This window comes from Salarias fasciatus, chromosome 15 (assembly GCF_902148845.1).
Source record: "Salarias fasciatus chromosome 15, fSalaFa1.1, whole genome shotgun sequence".
In the NCBI taxonomy this organism is placed as follows: Eukaryota; Metazoa; Chordata; class Actinopteri; order Blenniiformes; family Blenniidae; genus Salarias; species Salarias fasciatus.
In genome coordinates, this window is record NC_043759.1 from 25,853,425 (window position 1) to 25,879,455 (window position 26,031).

General features: G+C 49.3%; 4 protein-coding genes across 4 annotated transcripts; 2 read left to right on the forward strand and 2 right to left on the reverse strand.

Annotated features, from left to right (window-relative positions):
• Window positions 1–2,404: 2,404 nt before the first annotated feature.
• Window positions 2,405–8,880, forward strand: slc5a6a (solute carrier family 5 member 6a). The gene is made up of 16 exons (XM_030109954.1): window positions 2,405–2,557; window positions 2,641–2,862; window positions 5,523–5,588; window positions 5,801–5,852; window positions 5,963–6,030; window positions 6,128–6,282; window positions 6,381–6,521; window positions 6,605–6,734; window positions 6,803–6,891; window positions 7,103–7,215; window positions 7,321–7,388; window positions 7,499–7,585; window positions 7,668–7,852; window positions 7,932–8,035; window positions 8,157–8,278; window positions 8,360–8,880. The coding sequence occupies exons 1-16, from the start codon at window positions 2,432–2,434 to the stop codon at window positions 8,543–8,545; spliced, it is 1,914 nt and encodes a 637-aa protein (XP_029965814.1). The 5' UTR covers window positions 2,405–2,431; the 3' UTR covers window positions 8,546–8,880.
• A 6,770-nt stretch (window positions 8,881–15,650) lies between these two features.
• tcf23 (transcription factor 23) lies at window positions 15,651–17,409 on the reverse strand. Its single transcript, XM_030109753.1, has 4 exons — window positions 17,245–17,409; window positions 16,065–16,178; window positions 15,840–15,998; window positions 15,651–15,758 (listed from the first exon to the last, which is right to left on the reverse strand). The coding sequence occupies exons 1-4, from the start codon at window positions 17,407–17,409 to the stop codon at window positions 15,651–15,653; spliced, it is 546 nt and encodes a 181-aa protein (XP_029965613.1).
• A 1,258-nt stretch (window positions 17,410–18,667) lies between these two features.
• ephx1 (epoxide hydrolase 1, microsomal (xenobiotic)) lies at window positions 18,668–23,130 on the reverse strand. The gene is given in 10 exon segments (XM_030109960.1): window positions 18,668–19,352; window positions 19,427–19,549; window positions 19,636–19,744; window positions 19,845–20,059; window positions 20,141–20,270; window positions 20,379–20,594; window positions 20,657–20,810; window positions 20,812–20,838; window positions 20,925–21,118; window positions 22,994–23,130. Coding segments are annotated over 9 exon segments (1,359 nt in total). The 5' UTR covers window positions 21,108–21,118; window positions 22,994–23,130; the 3' UTR covers window positions 18,668–19,150.
• Window positions 23,131–23,415: 285 nt separating this feature from the next.
• Window positions 23,416–24,885, forward strand: srp9 (signal recognition particle 9). Its single transcript, XM_030109996.1, is given in 5 exon segments — window positions 23,416–23,434; window positions 23,437–23,484; window positions 23,625–23,695; window positions 23,828–23,875; window positions 23,877–24,885. Coding segments are annotated over 5 exon segments (258 nt in total). The 3' UTR covers window positions 23,949–24,885.
• Window positions 24,886–26,031: the final 1,146 nt, after the last annotated feature.

Genomic DNA, 26,031 nt, shown 5'->3' on the forward strand with positions numbered 1-26,031 from the left:
GTTTCATGTTACATTTGAGGAATTTCTTGCCCATTGGTCAGGTTGGTGTGTAGAATAGATCCAGAGACAGGGAACTCTTCCCCCGCTCCATTTCCAGGTTATCACAACAACCACAAGCACAACAAATAGTCCACATGTATGAATAAAGGAGTAGAACTGAAGACGTCTGCATGTTAATATGTCACCCTGCTGAAATGCGGTTAGCAGTGGTTCAGCCGTTATTGTAGCCACCATGCTGCCTTGCGTAAAGAAGACGACACTGGATTTTAACCCTTTCATCTGCTGCCCTCTCCTTGGAGGATGATTTACCGGAGGTGTTCATGATTATTCTGCTGAATGGTTAACCGTCGTCCACCAGGCTGCAGCTTTTAAAGCGGCTCTGGGAAATGAAGAGACGTGGGCTCGCGAGGCCTGCTCGGTTCCCCTGAATGTTCTGGGAAATGAAAAACAGGAAGGCTGTGTCGAGAAAACGCAACGGAGCAGTGCACAGCCAACAGAGGCCCCACTTTAACCTGCTCCGACCACAGGAAGAGAAAAGCAGATCAGTTATATTATCACTGGATCGCCTTTTTCTCGCCGTCATTTGGATGTTGTTGCCCCTCTAATGTAACGGTTTCCACAGTGAGCATGGCGGCGTGCTGGAACTGGCATTTAGCTCGAGCACTTGGAGCCAAACTCCGGTGGCTGTTAATGTTTGCTTCGTATGAACAGTGGGGGAAAGGCACCTTGAAAGGTCAGCTCGTACAGCTCTTTATCATCCGCCCAGCTGAGGCGGCCCAGTTTGTCCTGCAGTCAAGGACAGCGAGGAGACTGTTATGTTGGAGTTTTTCTGAAGTCTGACATTAAACCTACATACATGCTGTTTCAGCATCCATCTGAAGAGCTGTGTAGAGGTGAAGGCACTGCCGTCTCCATGACCCCTCCTGTGGCGCTGTGTGAAATCACCCCACAATCTCACTTTACAGGGTCAAGGGGGGAAAAAACAGAAGTTTCCTGATGAGACAGGAGTGTTTTGTTCACCGTTGTACATGTAGAAGAGGGTTCCTGCTCCAGTCTCCGTCCACGCCGCAGTCTTTGTCTTGAATATCTCTGCCGACCCCCGCTGATGGGGTTGAAGCAGAGGATCATGGGAGTGTGTGGGAAACCAGAGAAGACGTGAAGCGTGTGAAAGATGGCTCATGAAGGACCCTGTCTGCTTTCCAGCAGCGGGGTGTGGAGCGTCCAGCGTCATGAGTCGTTCTCATGTGTGAGTTTGTTCTGCTGAGCTCCGGCTGTGTCTCCACAGGACTCGTGTTTGGAGGATGTGAAGAGAACAATCGGAGATCTGAGTGACAGAGCGGCGGTTTGTTCTCACAGTGAGTCCTCTCACCTCACCAGGTCCTCAGCACACACTGATAGCATCAAACTGGACATTCAGACTGATCTCACATCATATCTGTGATTCTGTTGCTTCAGTTGCTTCATCGTTCAGACTAGCGCTCTACCATTACTAAAACTTACTGACAGTCCCATTTCCAGCTCGTCTGAGCTTCTTTCTTCATGAAGTCGACCCTGAAAGAGCTCCTTTATGAAGTGAAGCATCTTCTACCATTTACTACACCATCATCTGCATACGTGGAGACTCCTTTCCTCCAGACTTATGCTGAGTGGACCTCTACCATGAAGGACACGTTTACTGTTCTTACTTAAATCAAACACAACTCCTGCTAGTGGTCTGGCAGGAAAACTGCAGAGATTCAAGTGTTTCTCTTGTTCCTGTGTGTTTGGTGGTCGTTATCAAAACTGTAGCACATCTAAGTGTTAAGTGTTACCTTTTTTTTTTTTTTTTGCACTTTGTTTTTACGTCTTTGAGTATTTTTGTACAGCTCTTTGGCTCAGCTGCAGTCGTTTTTATTGTGCTATATGGATAAAGTTGAGTATTAATTCATGTCATGTTTCAGCAACCTCGCCCGCAGGTACAGAAGAGAGCAGGAGATAATTTGGTATTAGTGACAAAAGTGAGACGGACTGTAAATTATGCTCTGCCAAAATATCAAGAGGAGAAAAATAGTTGGTATAATCCCAACAATTTAATCAGCAGAGATATTTGGAGCAGCAGAGCTAGCCCAAGGTCGCTCGTGAGTTGAAATGCTCGTTGGATTTTACTTTGAGCTGTGCTACAGGCTGAAGCGTTTCAGCGCTCACACACCAGTGATGCTACATGCTAACTGTTTTTTTGCATATGGAGTAAAACAGGCTTTATGACATTTAAGTCCTCCTCTCAGAACTCGGTAGCTAAAAGTGGGAATTCGTCCTGGTCCTGGGGTGTCCCTCCTGAGGAGTTTCCTGTGTCTGTCCTCAGCTCCCACCAGGAGGCCCGATGGGCGTCTGTTAATGACGGGACCAGCCACAGTGCCTTCAGTTATCCAGCCCCCCCACAGCCAGAGTCACCATGGGGGAAGTGGTCCAGATGCACTTCACCACGGTGGACTACGTCATCTTTGCCTTGCTGCTGGTGGCCTCGGCTGGCATCGGCCTCTTCTACGCCTTCTCCGGAGGACGCCAGCGCACCACCCAGGTTTCCCTCGCTGCTTCCTCCTCCGGCTCTCTGAATGTTTCCCTGAGGTTTGTAACGGTGGGGGGGCTCGGTGTGCTCTGCAGGAGTTCCTGATGGCTGACCGCTCCATGAGCTGCCTGCCGGTGTCTCTGTCCCTGCTGGCCACCTTCCAGTCGGCCGTGGCCATCCTGGGCGCTCCGTCTGAAATCTACGCGTTTGGAACCCAGTACTGGTTCCTGGGCGTCTCCTACTTCCTGGGTCTGCTCATCCCTGCTCATGTCTTCATACCGGTTTTCTACCGGCTGAGGCTGTCCAGCGCATACGAGGTAGGAACCAGGAGAAACTCTGAAGAACGGCTCTTATCATTATTTAAAGGGGCTGTATCATGCAAAATTCACTTTTTGTATGTTTTAACCTTGTTATATAGTTATGTACTTGCCAAAAACACCCCCAAAGCGTTTTTTTCCTTCGTGCCTGTGTGTTTGAGCTTTCCTCGTGTTTCTGCTGCTCAGAGAGGCAGCCCCTCCCGTACCCGTGAAAACTCTGTATTTCCCACATTGACGTCACACGGAGAAGAAGGCTCCCCCCACCCCCCACCCCCCACCCCCCCTCCTGCAGGCCCTCGGCAATCAGCGTTGCTGCTTTTTGTAACTCCGATTACGGAGATAAACTTTAACCATCGTCTGAAAGCAACAGTCAAGCAAGAGCAAGAGTCTGAAGGGTCTGCGCTTGGTGAGTTTCTAACAGGAAAAGATGTTTTCGCGTGTCTTTGCGTGTAGAGAAGCTAAAGCTAAAGAGCTAAAGCTTGCCAGCGTATTTGTTTTGAAGCGCTGATTGGTTGAAGTACGCTGTCCGTCAAAGTCCACAGGGGGAGAGGCGGGATTTTCAGTGAAGCAGAGCGTTTTCTCTTCCGGGTTTCAGAATTAGCCCCAGAAAATCTTTTACGAGGGGGGACCCAAAAGTTTTCGGACTGATTCTATTAATAAAAAAATATAATGAAGTTCTGACTTTGGCCGCTAGATGTCGCTACAGGATAACCTCATGCATAACTGTGCCAGGTTTGGTCTTCCCCCGTGATGCGGTCAGCTGACAATCATTGTTTATGTTGACAGAGTTACACCCCGCTCTTCGATTTTTCAAGATGGCGGACACCCACTGATATGCGCTCTGTCAAAACATTTTGTTTTTTATTGGGAAAAACAGCGGCAGAAACACTCACCATGTTGCAGACATTCTTTAAGAAGGATTCTTAGGGTGTCTGAGTGGTTTGGTCCTTTAAGAGCGATCAGATTACATCAGGAAGACCAGGCACGCAGAGGACAACAATCCACTTCCAGAACAGAGGAAAACGTCACAAAAACTGAAGAAGACGTCCTGGTAGATCCACGCAGGACTTTTGATGACATTACAGATCTGATGGGAGTATTGTAGAGATCCAGACAGATCATCCTCAGGCAGTTATTAGAAGCAGTGAGATGAAGGCACCCGGAAATGGCCTCATCATAGCAGACAGCAGACCACAGGACGCCCCGTTACGCACAGAAATAGCACCAAATGTTGTTCGTAAAGCATATTTTTTGACTAAAACCGTGACCAGCCAGCCTCCCCACCGCCATATTCACCTGATCTGGACCCAGGCGACGGCTTTTTGTTGTCAAAGATGAAACTGGAGCGGCAGCGGAGAGGTAAGACAGGCATACAGGCGGGGGAGGGGAAATCGAAGTTCTATCTTATCGGCACAGTTACGCTCGGTCATGGCGACTCTTCTGAACAGTGGAAATCTCCGGTGCAGCGTTGTATTCAAGCCAAAGGAGAGGATTTTGGAGGTGACAGTTTCAAATAATAGCAAAGATTAAAAAATAAAAAGTTATAACTACAGTCCGGGAACTTTTGGGTCGCCCCTCGTATTTCACACAAAATGACTTTTCCTTAGCGCCAAAAATAAACTATTACCATGTTAATGCCATTTCTAGGGTTTGGCTTAGCTAAAAAAGCATGATACAGCCCCTTTAAGTGTATCATACATCTACTTTACACATGCAGGAAATCAAGTGTCGGCCTTTGTCATGACTTACGGATCTTTGTTTCTCTTGGTTTTTTAACTGTGGATACGTAGATGGCCATCATTTTATCATGGAAATATTATCAGTATTGCCGTTTCTTTTGCCTTTGTGCACTGGTAAAACGTTTTCCCTCCATCAGTTGCCCTGGTGGAAGCTTTTATACTTGAGATATCATTAAACTATGATGAATTATGAAAAACTGCATCAGCGAACCTTTGGACCAGTGGAAACAAGTTTTCAGTCAGACTTTTGATGCAATACACTGAAGGAGAATGACGCTTTACCAGATTTATAAGAGAATAAATGTTGATCAGGCATTTAATCATATGTAATATGTCATATTTACATATCATATGTGAATAACACAAGTAAATCACTCAAAAAGATTTTCACACTCACTTTGGAGTGTTGAAGTATCTTGAGTTCACTGTGGTGCTTCCATCCTCACTTCTGTGGGTCATTTTTACTCTGCTGCTCTCTGTTCAGGAGGTTCTTAACACAACAGGAACTCACTGTGTCACAATGTTTTTACCTGCTGGTTTACTGACCCATTAATCTGCTGTCTTTATTAATGAATCTACTTTCTCCCTCTGTCTGCATGTTTTCAGTTCCACTCTGTCAGCACACACTCCTTTCCTCAGCTTCTCACACATATGATCTCAGAGTTCAGATCTTCCCTCTTACCTGTGGTTTCCTCCACGAGGTAAAGTCCAGGTGTCCTAAACCGAAGGACTGTGGTGATCAGAGATTTCCCAGAACACATCTGTCATCATGATCTGAGGAGAGCTGCTCAGTGTCTGACTGCTCTGATGGTCGCTGTCAGCACTGACGGATTAGAAAGCCCACTACGTCTCTGAGATGATATGTTGGCAGACTTTTGATTTGGCTCCTTTTTGTTTTGTTTGACATTTTCTCTTCAACAGTATCTGGAGCTGCGCTTTAACAAGACGGTTCGAATATGTGGAACAGTGACCTTCATCTTCCAGATGGTATCTACTCCCGCCTCTCGCTTAGTGTGCAGATTCAGTCCCAGGCTGACGTTAAGTCACCTCACAGAGTGACGAATAAAGACTGGAGAGAAATGAATCAAAAATCAGAGAATGATGAAAAGTTGATGCAGGCATGAGTCTGAACATACTACATACTTGATTTTGAAGGAAAGGAAACTGTGTGAGTGACTGGAGGCTGCTGCTCTCTGCAGGTCATTTACATGGGAGTGGTCCTATATGCCCCAGCGCTGGCTCTGAACGCAGGTCTGTCACACTTCAAACCGCTCCTGTCAGACGACACACACACACACTGCTCGACACACACACTGTGCTTCTGGACGGGTGTGATAAGGCGCCGCTCTCTTCTCCTGCAGTGACCGGCTTTGACCTCTGGGGGGCGGTGCTGGCTATGGGTCTGGTGTGTACCCTGTACACAGCCATGGTGAGTCCAGTCATTTGTAATGATGTGGAACAATCTGTGGTACCGAGCGTCAACGCTGTACACAGCAGAGGTGGAGAAAGTGTGGTGTGTCCCGCAGGGGGGCCTCAAGGCCGTGATCTGGACCGACGTGTTCCAGACGGTGGTGATGTTCGCCGGCCAGCTGGCCGTCATCGTGGTGGGAGCCAGTCAGGCTGGAGGCATCGCCGAGGTCTGGAGGAAGGCGAAGGAGGGAAACCGCATCGCGGGGCTGGAGTGAGTCAGAACAGTTCCTGAAGAGCGAGTTCGGGTCTGGAACCTGCAGCCGTGGCGCCACATGTGGCTCCCCTGACGTTCAATATTTGCCCCTGCAGCCTGAACCCCGACCCTCTGGAGCGACACACCTTCTGGACGCTGGGGGTGGGCGGAGTCTTCCTGATGCTGGCTCTGTACGGCGTCAACCAGGCCCAGGTCCAGAGATACCTGAGCTCCCGCACAGAGAAGGAGGCCGTCATGTGAGGATGAGTGACTGAAGCACGCCGGTAAGCTCGCCGGTGGAGGGTGAACCCTCGCGCTGAGCTCCGCCCTGCCTCCGCAGGTCGTGCTACGTGGTGTTCCCGTGCCAGCAGGTGGTGCTGTGCTTAGGCTGTCTGATGGGCCTGGTCATGTTTGCCCGCTACGGGGAGGACAGTCCTCTGGACAAAGGCTACGTCACGTCTAACGACCAGGTGAGGCTCCCCTGGCGCCCCCTTGTGGAGGGGCTGTGGGCGGACGCTGACGCTGCGTCTCTGTGCAGATGGTGCTGTACTTCGTGATGGATGTGTTCAGGGACCTGCCCGGGCTGCCCGGCCTGTTCGTGGCCTGCCTCTTCAGTGGAGCTCTCAGGTGAGCTGACACACCGTCCAGCATGTCTGACCCCCGATAAATACAGAAAAATATGATTTCCATGGATTTTAAATAACTTGAAACAACGGAGCTGCTTCTCTTCTTGGGTCCAGTTTTGATCAGATGATTTAATCACGTGCGTCTCACTTTATTATTTTAGTCTTTGTAGACGTCGGCTCTCGATTCAAACCTGTGTGTGTCTCCTCTCCAGCACCATCTCGTCTGCGTTTAACTCCTTGGCCACGGTGACGATGGAGGACTTGATCAAACCTCATTTTCCAAACATGACTGAAGCCAAAGCCACTCTGCTGTCCAAAGGACTCGGTGAGGAACCGTGTGAATGCTGCAGAGCTGTGCGCTTCAGTTAGACTGTCGGGGCGATTTAGCGTCCTAAACAATGGCGTGTGTGCGTGTGTGTGCGCTCCACAGCTTTGGCGTACGGCTTGGTGTGTCTGGCGATGGCGTACCTTGCCTCTATCATGGGATCAGTGCTGCAGGTAACTCGCCTGTCTCCTGTGAGGGATGCCAGTTTTCAGTCACTAACTTTGACTCAGAAGGACTCGGCACTCCGATTCTCAGAGAATGACTCGGCGCTGTGTGTCCTCAGGCAGCCTTCAGTATCTTTGGGATGGTGGGCGGCCCTCTGCTGGGACTCTTCTGTCTGGGAATGTTCTTCCCCTGGGCCAATCCCACCGTGAGTGGAGTGTTGCCTCCAGCTGTGTTGCTGTGTTTCTGCGGTTCAGCGTGTGAGTGCAGCTGTGTCCTCCTCCCTGCAGGGGGCAGTGGTGGGCCTGGTAACGGGCCTGGCCATGGCCTTCTGGATCGGCATCGGTAGTTTTGTGATGCGCATGTCGGGGGCCGCGCCGGGCCCCCCGGTCAACGCCACCGACCTGCCGCTGTTCGACAACCTCACCACCGCCGTCATGAGCACTCTGGCCATCACCACCGCGGCCCCGCCCAGGTCACCAACACTCTGACCTTTGACCCGTGTCGCCCTGTGAGGACCAGGCTGACTGTGGTTTGAACGGTTTCCTCCTCAGGCCCTCAGGAGTGGAGGCGCTCTACTCGCTGTCCTACATGTGGTACAGCGCTCACAACTCGGCCACCGTGGTCTTAGTGGGACTGCTGGTCAGCCTGATCACAGGTGGGCGGAGCTCCGTGCTACGTAGCATGTGTTAGCTGGAGCTAATAAAAAGCTGTACTGTGTTTTGATGCTATGTAGCATGTGTTAGCCGGCGCTAACCGGCGGTGTGTGTTGCTGTCAGGGCCGATGAAGGAGAAGGATCTGACCCCGGGCACGGTGTTTCCCGTCCTGGGTACGCTGCTCTTCTTCCTCCCGGAGCGTTACAAAGAGAAGATGTGCTGCGTCACTCCTCTGGACAGGAAGGTGAGCTGCCGCGGTCACTTCCCGTCCGTCTCATCGGGGACTTCTCTCACTCACTCCTCTTCTTCTTCTTCTGTCGAGCAGCCCAGTGAAATTAGCACGCAGCCTTATCGGATGGCCAAAAAAGACAGCAACGGAGCGGCTTACTGCAGCAAGGACAAGGAGACGGAGGGCAGCGGGGCTCCAGCGGGGGGCGGGGACCCGGACGCCGGGGTCACGACCTCCCCGAGTCAGGCCACCCATCACACGGTCCAGGAGACGGCTCTGTGAGGGCCTTCGGCGGCCTCTGCTCCCACGCCGCCTTCCAAAGACAGAACGGGAGCCGGTGACTGATTGTAGATTTAAAGAGAGTGAGTGGAGCAGGGCGGATGCTGGTGTCTGTGCGGAGAGGACGCTTCCCTCACTGCATCGTATCCGCCGCGTCCAGCCACTGACGGAATCAGGTAGATGTTATTGGATGTGAAATCGTTATTTTTGTAGAGATGAAAGAACCAAATCTCAGAATGATATTTATAATAAGGTGTAATATAAGCAGAATGAGCCGCTGTCTCACATTATGTAGAAGCACAGTTATTCGTTTAGAGAGGAGATGAAGTGGCCCTGTCCGGGTCGAAGGCTGAGGTGAAACCCTGTGGCCGTTCGTCAAATCATTTAGAGAGCATTATCCGTACGAGAGTCCAGCGTTAAAATCCAGCTGCTGCTGATGTCTGAACACCTCGGATGTCTTCGTTAAACACTTTGAAGATTCAGGTTCAGAAGGAGCTTGTCTTCTGTTCAGCGGCGTGACGAGAGGATTTAACATGCTGTGCAGCTCTCACGTTCATCTCTTACCATGTTCCCACGACAGTGACCCACTGGGAAACCTCAACGCATTTCAAATCCATTAGAAGGACCTTAAACCCAGTGGTGAACCACAGGTTGAGCCTCACGCTGCAGCTCCTGTTTACTGGACTGGAAACGGAGACGGAGAGCAGGAAGCAGCCAAATACAAAGTTTGATGTTTTCACCCGTCTGTGTAAACAGGAGCTGCACACGAAGTCCCTCTAAACACACACACACACACACACCCTCCTGATAGCAGCCCTGCTCGATCTCCTCAGACACCGAGTGTTTTTCAGCGTGGCCTCTCCAGCCGGTCGGCTCAGCTCGTGTTCGGTGCCAGTGTGTGATTCCATGTTTAAAACCGTGCCAGTTCCAAGTGTTTGAAACGTGCTGCTTCAGTTTCTTTGTTGTGTTTTTCTTCTTTTTCGTCCCCCCCCCCTCCCCCGTCACACAGACCTTTTTGGAATCAGAATTCTTGACGTCACCGTGTTTGTCGGTCCTGAGTCCACCTGCAGGTCTGTCCACACATGTTCACCTTCATCTCACGCAGAGGACTTCCAGTCTGGCGGCCGCTCGGACTCCTCCTCGCCCCTCAAACATCTCCATCCTCTCACTGTAGATCGAACTTTATTTTCAGAGCGTTGTTTTCCTAGAGACTGCAAACTGAAGTCTTACTTTTATACTTGATTTCACATGAGGCCTGCTCACATTTCGTGAAGTGAAATGTGACGTTTTTGTACAAAAACCACTGTGTTTTTGTACGGTTGGGTAGAATTGAGAATGTGGCACACTGGAAGCTACAGTGCATAACCAGCAATACCTTTATTTTATTTAGATTACGCACAACTTACTGTAGACACCTTCACTTTTTGTTTTTTTGTTTAGTGCCGCATCTCAAATTCTCCCAAATCTACGAGTTTGAACCCTGTGACTGGTTCCTGTTCGTAAACCTCCTTCATACCTGAAATTACTTGAAGTGTGTGCCTGTAATGTCAATGATAGTCAAATATCCTTTATCGTGTTGCAGGAAGCCAGAAGCTGATATTCTGTTCTTACCCTGCTGCTCTGCAGCCACATGAGGCTCTGCAGCTCCTCTGTAGTGGCTCTTTAGCTGGAGGCGTAGATGTAGCAGCGCTGTGTTTCACGGCGATGCAGTAGTTGAAGTGACCTTTGACCTGACCGGTACACAGTGACACTAAAGCACAATGAGCTGGTGGCGTGCAGGAGAGCCGAGACGCTCCGTGCCTTTCTCCAGTGACTCAGTCAGACCGCGTGGCACTTAGTAATTTCAAGCACCAATAAATATTGCTGTGAACAATATTTATTCTGTTTCTGTTTTCCCATCCGCAAGAATTCTTCCTCGTGTAGCATTCCAAAAATGAAACGGAGGCAGAGACGGGTGTGCTCTGTTTGTGCCTTGCTCCCCTGAACGTCCCCGTGTCTCCACGCCGCCACGTCGCGGCGAGGAGCAGCCTCATGTCCCCCGACGTGTGGACGTGCTCGAATGAAAACAAACGGCATGTTCACCCTTTGACCTTTCAGTGTAACGTTTACTTTCCATCGACGTGCTTGTGTCTCCTCTCCCTCCTGGTAATCACAGATGCTCGATTGATGGGAATCACTTTTAAGAATAAACATGTTCTTTATGAATTCCTCATGTCTGTTGTGGCTTTCATCCAGTTCGTCGGTGTGTCCCGCATGAGAAACGATGACGCTCTCCACTAGAGGGAGTGAACGTACCTCTGGTGGGACACGGACCACAGTTTGAGAATCATGGCAAGCTACAGCATGCAGCTCCTCAATGGAAATAAACATCTTACTTTGGGCTGAAAAAATAGTAATTAAGAAATAATATTGACTATGGAGGAGCAGGCAGTTATTCTACATCAATAGGAAGTAATCTCAACAATTACTCCAGGAGAAAAGCAACACTGTTGCTGCAACCAAATCCAGGATGGATTGCTGGCAGCATTTTGTAGAATAGGAAATAAAAGCTGCTAAAAAAAAACGTCTTAGAAAAACGGCTGGAGATGTAATGAAATGTTGACCATCACGTGCAGATTCTTCACAATGAGTATAAACTGTCATCAAACGGAATCACAGATCGAATGGATTCAAGAAGGTGGTAAGAACTACTGCAGGCGCCTTCCAGTAACACACTCTTCTCTGGAATATGAAGCTGCTCCCAAACGTCCTTCCGCTCTTGAAGCGTCACAGTCATCATGGTAGCACCCAGTCTGCCATCGTCCACAATCACACAATGCTGCCTCATACAGCACTCACTCCTGAGCATTTCATTTCACAAAGGATTTCTTTGTTTGTTTTTTTTAATAAAGCCTATTTTGATGGACTCTGAACATGAGAGGGTGTTGGTTCTATTCCAGCCAGAGAAAGCGCTGGAAGGAGCAGCCCCCGCCTCTCTTACTCTCTCTCTCTTCTGAAATGCTTTCACCGGTGCAGTTTATATAAAAGTGAATTTATTTGTCATAATAAGATTAATCAGACTGAACCAACTTCTAGAAACAAAGTGTTGAAAGACTTAGTGTTACTGTCCACTTTTGATCTTCTTTTCGTGTTATTGCGCCTTTATTTTGCTCACTCTTCCTCCTCTCCCCCTTGTCTTGTTCACCAGCTCCTCCTCCACAGGTCTTCGTCTGTCTGGACTTCCAAGCGGTTCCAGCAAACGTTTGGCCGGAGCAGGGGGGAATGTGTCCTCAGAGCTCCATAAATCCGGCTGTAATCAGTGTGTACCGGCCATAATGAGCAGCAGATAGTGAAACTATGTCCATAATCTCTCATCTGGAGGGGGTGGCAGACGTTTTAGATTCCCATTCTGCTGAAACCGTTCCAGAGATATAAAGAGCTGTCTTTAAATGGATGCATGGGCGAAGACATCCACTGACATGGTGTGTAATTTAATGTTAGTCACTGACCTCTGCATGGAAATATATTCTGTTTCCCAGCCTCTGTTTCTTCAGCCTCACTCATCAGACTGAAAGGTTTGGAGCTGCTCGTGCAGGACTCGGTAGACTTAACCTAATTCAGTTCAGGAAAACAGACGCAGGGATCTTACAATGGTTGTGTTGGGAGAGTTTGAGATAAAATGCATTGTAGGGTTCACTCATCACGTATGCTGATGACACACAAATATATTTATTAAAAGGACTTGTGCATCTGGCTATATAGAGAAACAGATTTGTGTATCATCTGCATAACAATATAAGTTTATGGAGTGTTTCCTGATGATTTTCCCTACAGGAAGCATGTATAAGAAAAGAGCATGGAACTGTTTTTGCATATAAAGAAACCCTGCTGTGGTGGCTTTTATGCTACATCATGGCAGAGAAGACAGCCAAAGGAGGGGGAAGGCGACACGCATTTGGTTTAGACCACAGCGGAGAGCATGAAAGTCCAGTTTCATCTGTCTTTGAATTAAATTAAATTAAATTAAATATCAGGGACTTCTGAAAAGACTCAGTGGACTGATGCGTTGTGTGTAGAGATATACTGAAACACACCTACAGCATGATACCTGTTGCACGTCTTCACGTTGGGGAGGTGGCTGTGCCATCCCACACAGCTGGAGTTACTGTGCTCCGTGCCGGCTGTGAGGTCCCAGACCATGTACAACCCAGGAGGACTTCAGGCAGAACACAGAACATCATATCAAACTCACACCTGCTGGCTAATTGCCACTGGAAAGAGTTGGTAGCCCGAAACCCGAGAGTGGTCAGCACCTGTACGCACCGGGATGGTTTGATTCCGACAGGCTGGTCCGTCTTACGCTGGATCCAGTTCAGTGAATAGTGCCCGGAGCACTGAGCCTGCAGCGGCTTATCAGCCAGTCATTGTAATGGGCCCACATCTTCACGGTCCTTAAAAACTCTTTCCACCCTGATGTACTGTACCACTGACCTGATCTGCAACATTACGCACGGCTCGTTACTCTGGGTTTGGACCGTATTCTAGATGAGAGAGTCACAGACCATCAGACCAGGTTTTGCCATAAACTCTTCCAGTTGCTGCGTTAGTCCACGTTGTTTTCCGGTCACCACCTCGACCAGTGCTCTCCAGCCTTTGTTGAACCACCGACTGGTTTTCAGCTACATCATTGTCCGTGGACCAGCAGGAGGATGTATGAAAACACCTTAGTCAGGACTTAAAGAACGCATAATACATGAGAAGGAACTGCTGATGGGAGTGAAGCGTTTTTCTACAACTCATTGCAGAATAATAGAAATTAATTTTCAACATAAAGATTTAGATTCTCTCAGTCCGGCCTGGTACCGAATCTGTGGCCCCGTGGTTTGGGAACCGCTGATCTGGACAACCAGCAGTTAAATGAGGACATCTTCCTAAACAGTCTGTGCCTGATCAGAGGCCGGAGAAAATTATGGAGTCTGGCAAAGTTTTTGCAAAGACAGGATCAGGTGCCTGTACGGCAGAATAAACTATATATTTGGTAGAATAAACTAAAATATATAAATGTTACGTCATCTGTAATACCTCCTACTGAAGCTGGATGTGATTATTAAGTGATTGATCCACTGACAGAATGGGAGGATATCCATTAGTCTATTCTGTTCTATTCTAGATTATTCAGATGTTTGAAGCGGTGAAACACGTTTGTAGAGGCCGATGCTGAGCCGCTCATTTCCTTCCTCACCCAGCCGTTCCTGGACCGCCGGCGAGCCGGGGCTTCTTTGGCTCTGCCTCCGGACGGCGGTCTGCCGGTCTCCCCTCGCCGAGCCGACAGATTTACGGCAGCAGCCTTGAACGCCGGGCCGTTGCCGTGGAGCCGAGCCCGTTGGGTTCAAGGGGAAGACGAGCGCAGTTCCTCTGCTCTCTCATGTGTACCAGACTCATCTGTTCCCCCGCAAACATGTCAGCGTGACTTATCGGCCCGGCCTCTTATTACCCACCAGAAAATATAACCATGAGGTAAAAATACTCCGTGAGTTATGAAGGGGTGAGGAGGAGAGACGCCGGTCTCATGGATTCATACGGCTGGATGAGGAGTGTTCATGGATTATACTGAGCACAGGAGTGTGTGAGCTGTGTGTGTGTGGTGCCTCACATGGCTCTACAGGGTTTCATTATATTATGCTTCAGTTAACATGATTTGAAAGATTTTTAATGTTTAACGTCATGCGTTCTTGCTCTTTAGATCAGTTCTCAGAGACAAGCGTTACTCTGAAGACAAACAAACACGTCATGGAGCCTTTAAAACAGGAAGTTCAGGATGATTCAGTTCAAAGGTCATGGTCACCCAGTTTGAGCAACAAAATACCAACAACTCTTTTTTTATTTTTAGCTAGATAGCCTGGACTGTTTGCAGACTTCTTTTCGTTGTGTTTTATTTCAACTTGTCTCCTGTAGCGGTGCATCTTATTGCTGACAGTGAAGTATTGAAGCGTAGAAATGAAACTGGACCCGAGGTTTGGATTCTTCAAGTTACACATATCGACTGGTTTTGTCGGCAGAAGAAAACATCCGAGCCTCCAGACAAAGACTCACATCCCGACACAGAGAGAAGGGTTTTATTTCTGGAAGGTCTTTACAGCCGGGTGGGTTTGATCAGAGTGGTGGATCAAGTCTCTCTTTGCTCTGTTTCATGCTCAGATAGCAGAGAAGACTCACTGCGAGAGAACAGACGTGTCTGCTCGACTCTCTATTGTCTTTAAGATTTAAAGAATTGTCTCTTTTCATTGAAACTACTGAACCTGGATTATATTTCAGTCACATTTTATCACATCAGTGAGAGAAGAGAGAAGAGCAACATTAAAAACCAGATCTTAATCTTCTTTTTTCACTGATAAATTGGTGAAATCTTCAGATGGACTGAACATGAAAACAGAACTGATGAAGAATCGGTTAAAGCTGTCTGTGTTTTTCAATCCCAAGAATTCATTCTAGCTCTAAACACTGAACATGTTAATATTAAAAACAAAAGGAAAAACTCTCAATGGGGTGGAAATCATCTTCATTTGGTGGTTTAATCTTTTATTCAAGGCCTTTTTTTTTACCTGCAGAGATCTAAATAACAAACTCCCACATGATGTAAAATTCCCTTTCTAACAGTAACATGTGAATTCTGTGTATGAGGCCCAGGAAGTGAAGAAAGTCTTTCCTCTCCCTCAGTAGAACATGTGCTCAAACAGGCGAATCACAGATTTCCCCTTCATGATGTCATGAGGGGAAATAGCCCCTCCCTCTGGAAATAGCCCCTCCCTCTGGAAATAGCCCCTCCCTCTGGAAATAGCCCCTCCCTGTGTTGTTGGACCTCTGACACCTCTGTGAAACAGTTGAATATCTTTATAATATGGGATCTTTAATCTTCATTTGAGCCTCATATGAACCGTTGTCACGTCTTTATGACCTCTATGAAATCCACAGAACCGTTCTGTTATGTGTCAAACTGCAGATTTCACAGAATGAAATCAGACAAGCTTCTTCTGAGCTGCCAAACAGATGAACAGACTTTTTGTTTTCATGACTTTGAACCGTATGTGTGTGTGTGTGTGTGTGTGTGTGTGTCAGGAGCTGCCGGTGTTCAGTGCCTCGCTCTGCCCTGTCCAGGGGGAAGCGTCTGATTGGCCGGCCCAGCAGACAGCAGGTCTCCCACGGTGCCGCAGTAGAGCAGGGAGCGCATGGGCCACTTCTGAGGAGACAAACCGTTCTCTCTCAGCGTCTTCCTCTTTTCCTCCTTCATGCTCATCTTGACACAGGGAGCCGTCCTCACCTTGACCGGGTGCAGGTACCCCCCCGGTCTGGGCGGGACGGCGTGCTCGGCCCCGCCCTGGTCCAGGGTCTCCGTCAGGTAGGCGATGTAGTTGGTGGCCAGAACCAGGACGTCCAGCTTGGACAGTTTGGTGTCTGGAGGGACTGAAGGCAGCGCCGCCTGCAGGCAGAGGACAGTGAGATGGGCCGAGGCGGCGGGGGGGACCGGAGCGGACCCGGGTCCTACCTGCAGGCTGCGGAAGGCCTGCCGCAGGTTCCGGACCCGACTCCGTTCTCGAGCGGCGTTCTCCGGGGAGTGCTGGGTCCTGGGGGTCCGGCTCTGGTCCACAAGCTGCACCTGCTGCAGGGAACAGGGTCCACCTCACTGCTCTGACAGACCGGCACCGGTACCAGGCCCAGGGGCCACAGCCGGACCGCACAGGGGCCACAGCCGGACCGCACAGGGGCCACAGCCGGACCACACAGGGGCCACAGCCGGACCGCACAGGGGCCACAGCCGGACCGCACAGGGGCCAGCCCAGACCACAGAATGAGAGTGTAAATCTAAAAGTGATTTAGAAAATACAGCCGTTCAATCGCGTTTCAGAGAAAACTAAGAAAAGCTTCAACATCAGCAGAAGCGAAGCGTCCTGCAGCTCCAGGCTTCTCCTCACTCATCCTCTCCGTTCGGCTGAAGCTCCTCAGATCAGTTTTCACCCCCGAACGCCGGGAGTCAGCGAGACACATTTCTCATGGTCTTTAAATGATCATCGCAGGTTTTTAACGTGACTGCAGCTTTCCGGGGAATGTGACGGTCCTCTGCCGCCTGTGGAGCTTTTCCCATCAAACTGATAATCTGACATATAATCTGGCCAACAGCAGCTGATCACAGAGGTTTCAGAAGAACAGAAGAAAAATCCACAGTTACTGAGTGAAGATATTGTTAGTTTGTTAAACTTTTATCTTTGTGAGACTGTTTTGTTCTTCTTTTCATTAAAACATTACAACCGTCTGTCACCAGTATTTTACATTCAGTACCTCAGACTTTAAAATACAGCCGTCGTCTGTCATTATTCTGATTTTATGTTATTTTTGCAGCAGATGTTGAAGAAGAGAGATTATTTCAGTCATAATAAATCCTGATGAGGAACGTCTGAGGAAACTGTTTGAACTGGTTAAATATTTTATCAAAAAAGTTTCATTTAAATACATTCATGAGGCTATTCTTCTGTTAAACTTCTGAGCAAGCCATCCTCAGTGCATCGTTCAGAAAAAGTTGTTATATTTATCAAAATCCCACAAATTCCATGTTTTCTTTCTGACTGAGTCAGTTCCAACCCTAACCCGGACCTGCTCTGGCCCGCGGGCCGCATGTTTGACACCCTGAGTTCAGTTAATCCTGGTGAGACTGAGGTGAGGAGTCCTACCTGTCTGGACTGCAGCTGCCTGCTGCTGCGTGGAGGCCGGGGGTCCGGGTGGGGGTCCGGGTGGGGGTCCGGGTGGGGGTCCAGATGGGGGTCTGCAGGATCCTCCGGGCTGCAGACGGGCTGCCGGCTCACAGACATCAGACCCTCCAGAGGACTCAGGGACATGATGCTGGGTCAGGCTGTGTGTGTGTGTGTGTGCGTGTGTGTGTGTGCGTGTGTGTGGAGCGTCCTCAGCTGCTGCTCACCATCTCCTGCCCGGCCGAGTCCCGCAGCTCCAGCTGGAGGCCGAGTCCCGAGCAGGTCTCTGGTCCATCCCCGGTTCCTCCCGGCTCTCTCCTTATCTGGTGAGGTAATGTGGGGAACTTGATGTGGTCCTTATCTCCGTCACCCGGTCATCCCCGTCCTCCCCGTCCTCCCCGTCCTCCCCTGGACGCCGGCCCGGGGGAGTGCAGCCGTGGGAGGCTGGACGGGGACCTTGGGGAGTCTGGGAGCAGCTGGAGGGTCTGCCGGAGGGCCGGGGCAGAGCGACACGGCGGGCCGGGCGGAGCTGCAGCTGCTCCGGGGAGATCCGCACATCTGGCTCGTCCCAGCAGGGGGTCAGAGGCGGGAACGGGTCATCCAGCCCCACCGACAGACACCCACAGCTCAGCATCTGACGGCCTCAGAGACAGAGAGCACATCAGGAACACACACATCCAAACAATCCACTGAAAACAACAGAGAAGCAAATTCACTATCTTCATTATTTTAGTGTAACTTTCCGTTGGGGTTTGAAGCATCTAAAACTAAAGTTTTGTTTTGGTGACCGAGCTGAATAAAGTCTTAACTGTTTTAACCCCTGCTGTTGGTCAGATGTTTGCTGGGATTCAGACGCTCGGAGCACCAGACTCCTTCAGCTGATCCTGGGAACCAAAAGAAAACACTTTGATGATAAATTCTAACTGTTCTGCTTCAGGATGCATCAGTCACAATAACAAACTGAGGAAATTACACTCATGTTTCCTCAGATTAAGTAGACTTTAGTGCTGCTGTCACTAATTAATCACAGCTCTGACCACAATTAATCACGATTAATCCCATAATTTGTGAACTTGTAATCAACACACAAAATCACCAGTTTAATGCACAAATCTGATCCTCATAATTCACCTGGACTGAACAGGGAGGAGAAACTACGAAGCCTCAGTGACAGGAAATGAGTTTTCTTTAATAGTGGAGGATGTGAAGGAGCTGTGGTTTGACAGCATGGAGTACTGAAACACTTGACGACACTTTGTGATGGATTTATAAAGCATGTTCCATGAAGAGCAGCTCTAGAGTCGAGGAATAAACTGAAATTCAACAACTGACTGATGTGGTGTTTCTCAATGAGCATGTAGACAACGTTCAGTTAAATATACAGAAGACAGCTTGTGATCAAAAGGCTTTTTATTTGTATTTGAGTTCACTTTCCCCCATCAGACGTCAGTTCAGGAAAGGCCTCAGCAGAAGACATTTAGTGTTTGATGTTACCGTACAGCCGCTAAAGCAAGAACATTAAACAGTGGAGCACATTATGAGAAACCTTTAATACTTCATGTTTTTTAAAAGACCTGGACAATTTTCAGCAGTGGAATGTACAAAAACCCAAACACACCACACACACTCCTCACTCCGCTCCGGGAGGGATCAGCTCAGCCTCCTGAACCAGGAAGTGCTCCAGTCACAGTCTTTACTACTGCTCTACTGACGGGCCTCTTGACAGGAGGAAGAAGGGTTACAGTGGAACAGATGGAGGTCAAGTGAAGAATGATGATAAAGGAAGATAAGAATGTGGTCAGACCTCTTTGCACTAAACAGAGTAAAATACTGATGTTTCTCAGCTCCTGCAGAGATCGGTGCGTCTCTCTAACAGTCGGCCTCTGCTCTACTTCTTCTCCACCATCCTGACGAACGCCTGGATGTCCCTCGGCCATGAGCCGCGGCTCCTCATGGCGGCGAAGTGTCCTCCCCGGGCCATGGGCGAGAAGCGGAGCAGCCGCCGGTACTTCTGCTGCACCCACAGCCGGGGCGAGTGCATCAGCTCGTTGGGGAAGCAGGCGAAGCCCGTGGGCACGTAGACCGGGATCCTGGGGACGCACGGAGACAAGGTGACGGGGTGGTGTCTGCTGTGGACGTCTGGGGCGTCAGACGCCTGCTCCACCTGGCGTGAGGCTGGTCCAGACCTTTACCGAAGTTCTCCTTGTAGAACCTCATGGAGGAGACGATGCAGCCGGACGTCCAGTAGATCATCACGTTGGTCAGCAGGTCGTCCAGAGAGAACTTCCTGTGGCACACACAGAGGTCCAGGACACACACCAGCACACACACACCAGCACACACACCTAACTGACCCTGGCCCTGCCGGCTGACCTGGTGAGTCCTCCGTCCTCCAGGTTCCTGAAGTCCCGGCTGGTCCAGGTGGAGAACTTCTCCAGGATGTAGGCGGCCAGCCCCACCGGGGAGTCGTTCAGCCCTCGACCTGAGGACGGGGGAAACGCCGACCAGCGGCGGCGGCGCGGTAGCACTGGAGGAGGCGGAGTCTGCGCGTCTGAGGTCGGCAGGCGGTCCCCGGCTCTCACCCACGGTGTCGGGCTTGGTGGCCTGGATGTGCATGTAGCCGGTCTCCTTGATGGACTCCAGCACCAGCTTGTCCAGGCAGGGGTAGAGGCGCTCCGTGTCCATGGCGGTGAAGCCGAACAGCTTGGGGAAGTGGCGGCCCAGCAGGATGGACAGGGTCATGGCCAGGCCCGGTTTGGCGGGCGGGGCGAAGTTCACGTGCAAGCCTTTGACATTCCTGCAGAGAGAAGGCGAGCGGCGTGAGTCGGCGGCGGCGGCAGCGGCGGCCAGCGTGCGGAGGACACGGGCGGCGCCGTACTTGGGGTCCAGCTGAGCCATGTTGGTGGTGACCAGCCAGCCCCAGTCTCCTCCGTGAGCGTAGAACTGCTGGAAGCCCAGACGCCTCATGAGCTTGAGGAAGACGCGGGCGGCACAGACGGAATCGAAGCCTGTTCACACAAACAGCCTCGTCTCAGGAAAACCGGACCGGTCGGTCTAATAGACTGGTTTTGGTCCGCGAGCCGCATGTTTGACACCTAATGTCAAACGGGACTCACCCTTCTTACACGGCGCGGCGGAGAAGCCGTACCCCGGGATGGAGGGACACACCACCTCAAACACCAGGTGGTCTTTGTCCGACGGGTCGGTCAGTAACGGGATCAAACCGTAGAACTCATAGAAGGAGCCCGGCCAGCCGTGCACCATGATCAGAGGCACGGTTCGAGTCCCCTCCGACGTCTTCGGCTTGACGTGCAGGTAGTGGACGTCGATGCCTGGAGGGTGGAGGGAGTGAGGAGCTAGCAGGACGCTCTCCACCTGCGCCGGCGGTCCTCACCTTCGATGGTGGTCTTGTAGTGGGGGTACTGGTTCAGCTTCTGGACCTGTCTCCTCCAGTCGAAGTCGTTCCTCCAGTACGAGACGACCGTGCTCAGGTACTGGGAGTTAAAGCCGTAAGTGAAGCGACTGTCCTCCAGAGAGGGGACGGGGCGGGGTGTGGTCGATCCTCCGGTGGAGGTCCTGACGGGGCAGGCGGAAGGTCTGAGCATCGGCACGGCACCAGTGAAGACCCGCCAGCTGACGGTGGGACAGGCGCACGGACTCACCTGCAGCTCCTCGTCGCTGGTGGTGATGGTGAAGGGACGGATGGAGTCGTCCTCCTCCGCGGTGGGCCGCGGTCCGGGACCCCACCAGCCATCCTCTGAGGTCAGGACCTGCTTCCTGCTCCTCTGGACCAGGAACCAGATCAGACCTGCCAGCAGCAGGCCCAGCAGCAGCTCGGTGAACATGGCCAGGAGGTCTGAGGGGGGGCGGGGTCAGGGGGAGGTCAACACAGCACCGCGGGAGAAACATTACAACAACAAACACATGAAACTACTTCCTGTTTCTGTTTCTTCACTCCATCAGTGACAAGAGAAAAAGCACTGCCACTCAGAAGAACCACCCAGAAAGAAATAAACTAAACATGAGAGTCGTCTCAGTGTTTCTTACTGGCTGTTGGTTTTTGGAGACATTTGAATCCCTTTAGGAGAAGGACAGGTGATTAAATCATTCTACAGCCACAGGAAGAAGCTGCTCCATCACACAGACCACTTCCACTTCATCTCCTTTGGTGAAATGTCTCAACAACTTCACACAATAAGCACACAGAGCAGTGTAATCTGAGTCATGCGCAGTGTCCATCAGCCAAAGATTAAACTGTGTCTGACTGCTGTTGTGTTGGCGGCCATATGATGGGATTAGAGAGCTGAGCAGCTCTTTCACTGAAAAGCTGCTGATCAGCTGCTTTCAGGCAGCACAAAGTGTGTGTGTGTGAATGTGTGTGTGTGTGTGTGTGTGTGTGTGTGTGTGTGTGTGTGTGTGTGTGTGTGTGTGTGTGTGTGTGTGTACGTGCATGAGTCAGTTAAACATCTCCACTCTCACCAGTCTGCACCAGAAAAACCAGGCAGTTTTATTCATGTGGCGTCTTTCACCCTCCGGCCACCAGGGGGCGCTGCACCGGTTCGGACAGCTGGAGCGGTACTGTGGAGGTAATCCCAGTACTCCAGTACTGTGGGCTGTAATCATGACAGTGGAGCAACGCTCCACCCACATGAAGAACCACTTTAACCACAGAGCATGGTTTCACAGAGGCAACAATCAAAATGACAGCTCAACGATTCTCCTGTGGTGAAAAACTGGGTTCGGTGGAGGAAGTTTAAAGGTGCAGTAAGTAATATTCAGTTCGGGCGATTCGCCCTAGCAGCGAGTGTCATGCACACATGCATCACCCATGCACACGCCCGGGACCTTGTGCACATATTGTGCATGCACAACACCGGCGGCGTGGTCATAAAATATGGATTGCTGCCCTGCAATTGGTGACCTTGGGAACTCACATATGATTGGCTCTGGAACCAGGAAGTGTGATGGTCTAGCTCCACCCACTGGAGTTGTTCCATCACAGAACATTTATTGATGGAGGCGACAGATTGTTTAGATCGAAAGTTTCTAAACGAAAGGTGAAACATGGGAATGATTGTAACTAATTTGTAGTAAATTTCTTACTTTAACTTGAAACTGACAGGTTGTTTAAAGGGAATGTTTCTTCAGTGACAGCTGAAAAATGGGAATAATTGTAATCATTTTTAGGTTAAATTTCTTACTTACTGCACCTTTAAAAAAAGATGGATAACTCAAGCTGCAGTGTTATTGAGGGAAAATATTTCACCAAGTGAGATAAAGTGGAAGGAAAAATAAAGATTAATTGATTTAAAACCATCTTTGCATTCATTGTTAAAATCTATGCAAATCTTTTTCACTGAAGTAATACTGAAAATGTGATGCTGCACATCTGAATTTACAAAATAAAGTGCAATAACTTTGCTGGAGGCTAAGCTAAAGTGACATCAGTATATTATATATTGCCATATCAATAATCAGCTCAGTGAATCATTAATCAACATCATTGATATCTGACTGTGCCAAACGCGCGCTCACGCTAGCTCAACCACACTGCGAGTTACAGACTTTAATTTGAAATCTGCTCAACATCTCTACACAAAGTAAAGCACAAGTTTCCCCCCTGAAGTTCATTTTATTTATTTATTTATTTTTTGTCACCAACAGGTGAGTTTGAGAACGTTCAGTATGAGGAACTGTTAAAACAGACACGGCCCCCCCGCGGGGTTCTCACCTGCTCTCCTACCTGGACTCCTCTGGCTCAGACGGGGCTTCTCTCTTCTGGAGATCTGCAGGCACTCCGACACAAACACACGAAGCGCCGTGAACCAGGAGCAGAGGGGAGGACCGGGGCATGATGGGAAATGGAGTTCGCTTCACTTTCCAGAACGTACAGATTGGTGTTTTCCTAGAAGATTAAAAAAAAGATTTTTTTTCGTGAATGATATTATTAATTTAACTAAATTTTGAAGACATAAATCACATCCGGGTTTTTTTTTTCATATTTGTTTTTGTTGGATTTGAGAGGCGTCTCTTCCGGTTCCGGTGTGTCGTCATCGGTCTGCGCCGGTGCTGATGTGGTGTTCGGAAGTCAGCAGTGCTCAGGAGGTAAAGCTCGTGTTTCTTTAACGTCGGGCAGCGCTGCCGCGGACAGAGATGCCTTACTACCAGACCTGGAGGAGTTCGCTCGAGCTGCGGAGAAGCTGTATCTGACGGAACCCATGAGGTAAAAACGCTCTTTCTGCCGGGCTGCGCTCCAGCTGTTAGCATGTTAGCTCCCATGCTAACTCGCCGACGGTCGCGTTGCCTGTTTTCGTGGTTCTCCCCTGATCTCAGCACGGTTTTCTGGTTTTTTTTGCGTTTACAGGTCCGAGTGGTCCTCAAGTACAGACACTGCGATGGGAACCTTTGTATTAAAGTGACGGATAATGTGGTGGTAAGAACGTTTTCCGCAGCCACGCGTGTAATCATCATGAGTAGAACCAGAACCAGAAGTGACTGAGGTGACTATTTCTTCTTATTGTGTTTCGACCTGTAGTTCCACGGTCTGCTGTGTTCATCTGCTCAGTGCTTACAGTACAAGACAGACCAAGCCCAGGATGTGAAGAAGATCGAGAAAGCTCCACGGGAAGCTGATGAGACTGATGGTGTCCAAGGAGACTCACAGCGGCGCCATGGAGACGGACTAAACAGCCTTCAGCAGCTGGACTGGCTTCAGGAGAGCTCGTGCGGGCAGAGGACCATCAGAGTGGAGCTGAGGGACGGCTGTGTGGAAGGGGCGCCGGTGTCTTCAAACAGCAGCCTACACTGATCAGCTCGGGTTTTCTCTCTGTCCAGATTCTGTTTATCAAACCTCCAGATTATTCAAAAATTCCCAAATCCTGCTTTTCACGTTCGGGACTCCTGAATCCCGCCGTGTGGTGGTGCTCAGGAGGAGGCTCAGTGTGGGCTGCAGACACATGGAGGACGAGGGAAACACACAACACTTTGATTTGTTTGAAGGAAGCTGCCAGTTATGTCTGAAGGGGATGAAAAAGTTGGAGAGGAGATTTTCAGGTTTTTTAATGTGTAATTATGTTGGATGGACTGTCAGCTGAGCTGTGGCGGCATTTAGTTTGGATTCAGACTGCTGCAATTTGAGTTTAGTACACAGTGGTGAGAATAAAAGCCGCTCACTGTGCGTATATACACACACACACACACACCACACCAGGTCGTCTGCTGACAGTAAATATCAATAATATTTATCCACCCCATTACAGCTTATATTTGTAGTTTATTTCTCTTTCCACACTGTGCTGAATGTACGTTTTCAGAAATGGATGGAATATAAGTACTTTCTGATGAACCACATCTTTTCCACAGAAAGTTGAAAAAGGAGTAAAGATGATACCGTCATGAGCATCCTCTCTCAGGTTCAGCCTTTTCACTGTGAATTTGTGAAGTTTTAGGTTTTCAGGGATGTTTTGATGGAACAGCATGGTATCAAGTATCAAGACACTGAGCCTGGTGTCCTGTTTTTAGAAGATATGCTTGCCTGAGATCAGAGGTCTGAAACCTTTAGGACCAAAAGATGCATTTTTGTGATTTTTCTACCAAATCAAATTGAACTGGAGCCAAAAATAAAACACGTCACTTTTCAGAATAGGTGAGCTCAGCTTGTAAATCTTCCTATGCGGGAGTTCTGAAACATGTATTAAAAACTCTTCTGTTGTATTGTAAAGTTGAAGCTACACTTTAGGATGATAAACATCACATTTGATCACATTTTCAGCTCTTTTCTACCTAATTCTAACCACTTTCATCTGTCATTTCCAACATTTTCAGACAGATTTGACATTCTAGAACAGATTATGAGCAAATGAAGCTTTATTTTGTACATAAATCAAGGAATTAAAGCAAAAGAGAACATCCAAATGCATGAAGATCGAAACTTCTGGAGTGACTGAACTGAGCTTCATTAATCCCAGAGTGAAGCAGCAGTGATCCTCATGAAGAAATAGAAATTTGTGTCTCTAACAAGGACAAAAATGAAAGGAAAGGTTCAAGGCTAACACCCCAAGATATTCCAGCTGCTTCGTCTCATCTCTCGGCTGCTGTGGTCCTCAGAAGTTCAGATTTTAATGAGATTTGGGATCAGAGTGGGCCGTGCTCTCAGAGGTCAGAGGTCAGTGGAAGTGTCCTGGAGTCCATGCAGTGATGTCCAGGAGAGGGTCGTGTGTGAGGAGCTGGAGATTCACCAGCCTGGACCTTCAGCCTCGCTCCTTACACACACACACACACACACACACACACACACACAGTGGAGAGCTAACCTGCTGGATGTGTGTGCTCCACACACATTTCTCCTCTCAGTCTCTGGATGATGTTTCTCTGACTCCATGCTTTAATTGAGCCTGAAGAGGGAGACAGGAACTGACACCAGAATTCAGTTTTCAGAGTTTCCTTTTCTCTTTTCTTGCCCAGAGCAGGGTTTATCTGTCAGACGTCAATCTCGGTGGCATTTCCTCTGATCTGCTCACAGAAGGCCAAACCAGCAGTGTTGTTAACCCTCCATTTACCATCTGAAACCGCTCTGTGGATCTATTAATGTGTGTGTTCATACACACAGCGTGGTGTGAGTCAGACAAGTGTTGCTTTTAATCATTGTCAAACGACAGGCGGCATTTTTTATGGAGTCTGTTGAGAAATGAACTTAATGGTGACATAATGGTGAAGGGACGTATTGATGATGCAGCTGAAAACAAATCATCGGCCTGCAGTCACACAAAT

Coding starts and splice junctions, on each gene's coding strand:
- slc5a6a (XM_030109954.1), top strand. CDS start 2,432: ATGGGGGAAGTGGTCCAGATGCACTTCACCACGGTGGACTACGTCATC. Junction 2,863..5,522: donor GGCTGTCCAGCGCATACGAG/GTAGGAACCAGG, acceptor TCTCTTCAACAG/TATCTGGAGCTGCGCTTTAA. Junction 7,389..7,498: donor TCATGGGATCAGTGCTGCAG/GTAACTCGCCTG, acceptor GTGTGTCCTCAG/GCAGCCTTCAGTATCTTTGG.
- tcf23 (XM_030109753.1), bottom strand. CDS start 17,409: ATGTCCCTGAGTCCTCTGGAGGGTCTGATGTCTGTGAGCCGGCAGCCC. Junction 16,179..17,244: donor GGCAGCTGCAGTCCAGACAG/GTAGGACTCCTC, acceptor TGTTCCCTGCAG/CAGGTGCAGCTTGTGGACCA. Junction 15,999..16,064: donor AGGCCTTCCGCAGCCTGCAG/GTAGGACCCGGG, acceptor CTCTGCCTGCAG/GCGGCGCTGCCTTCAGTCCC.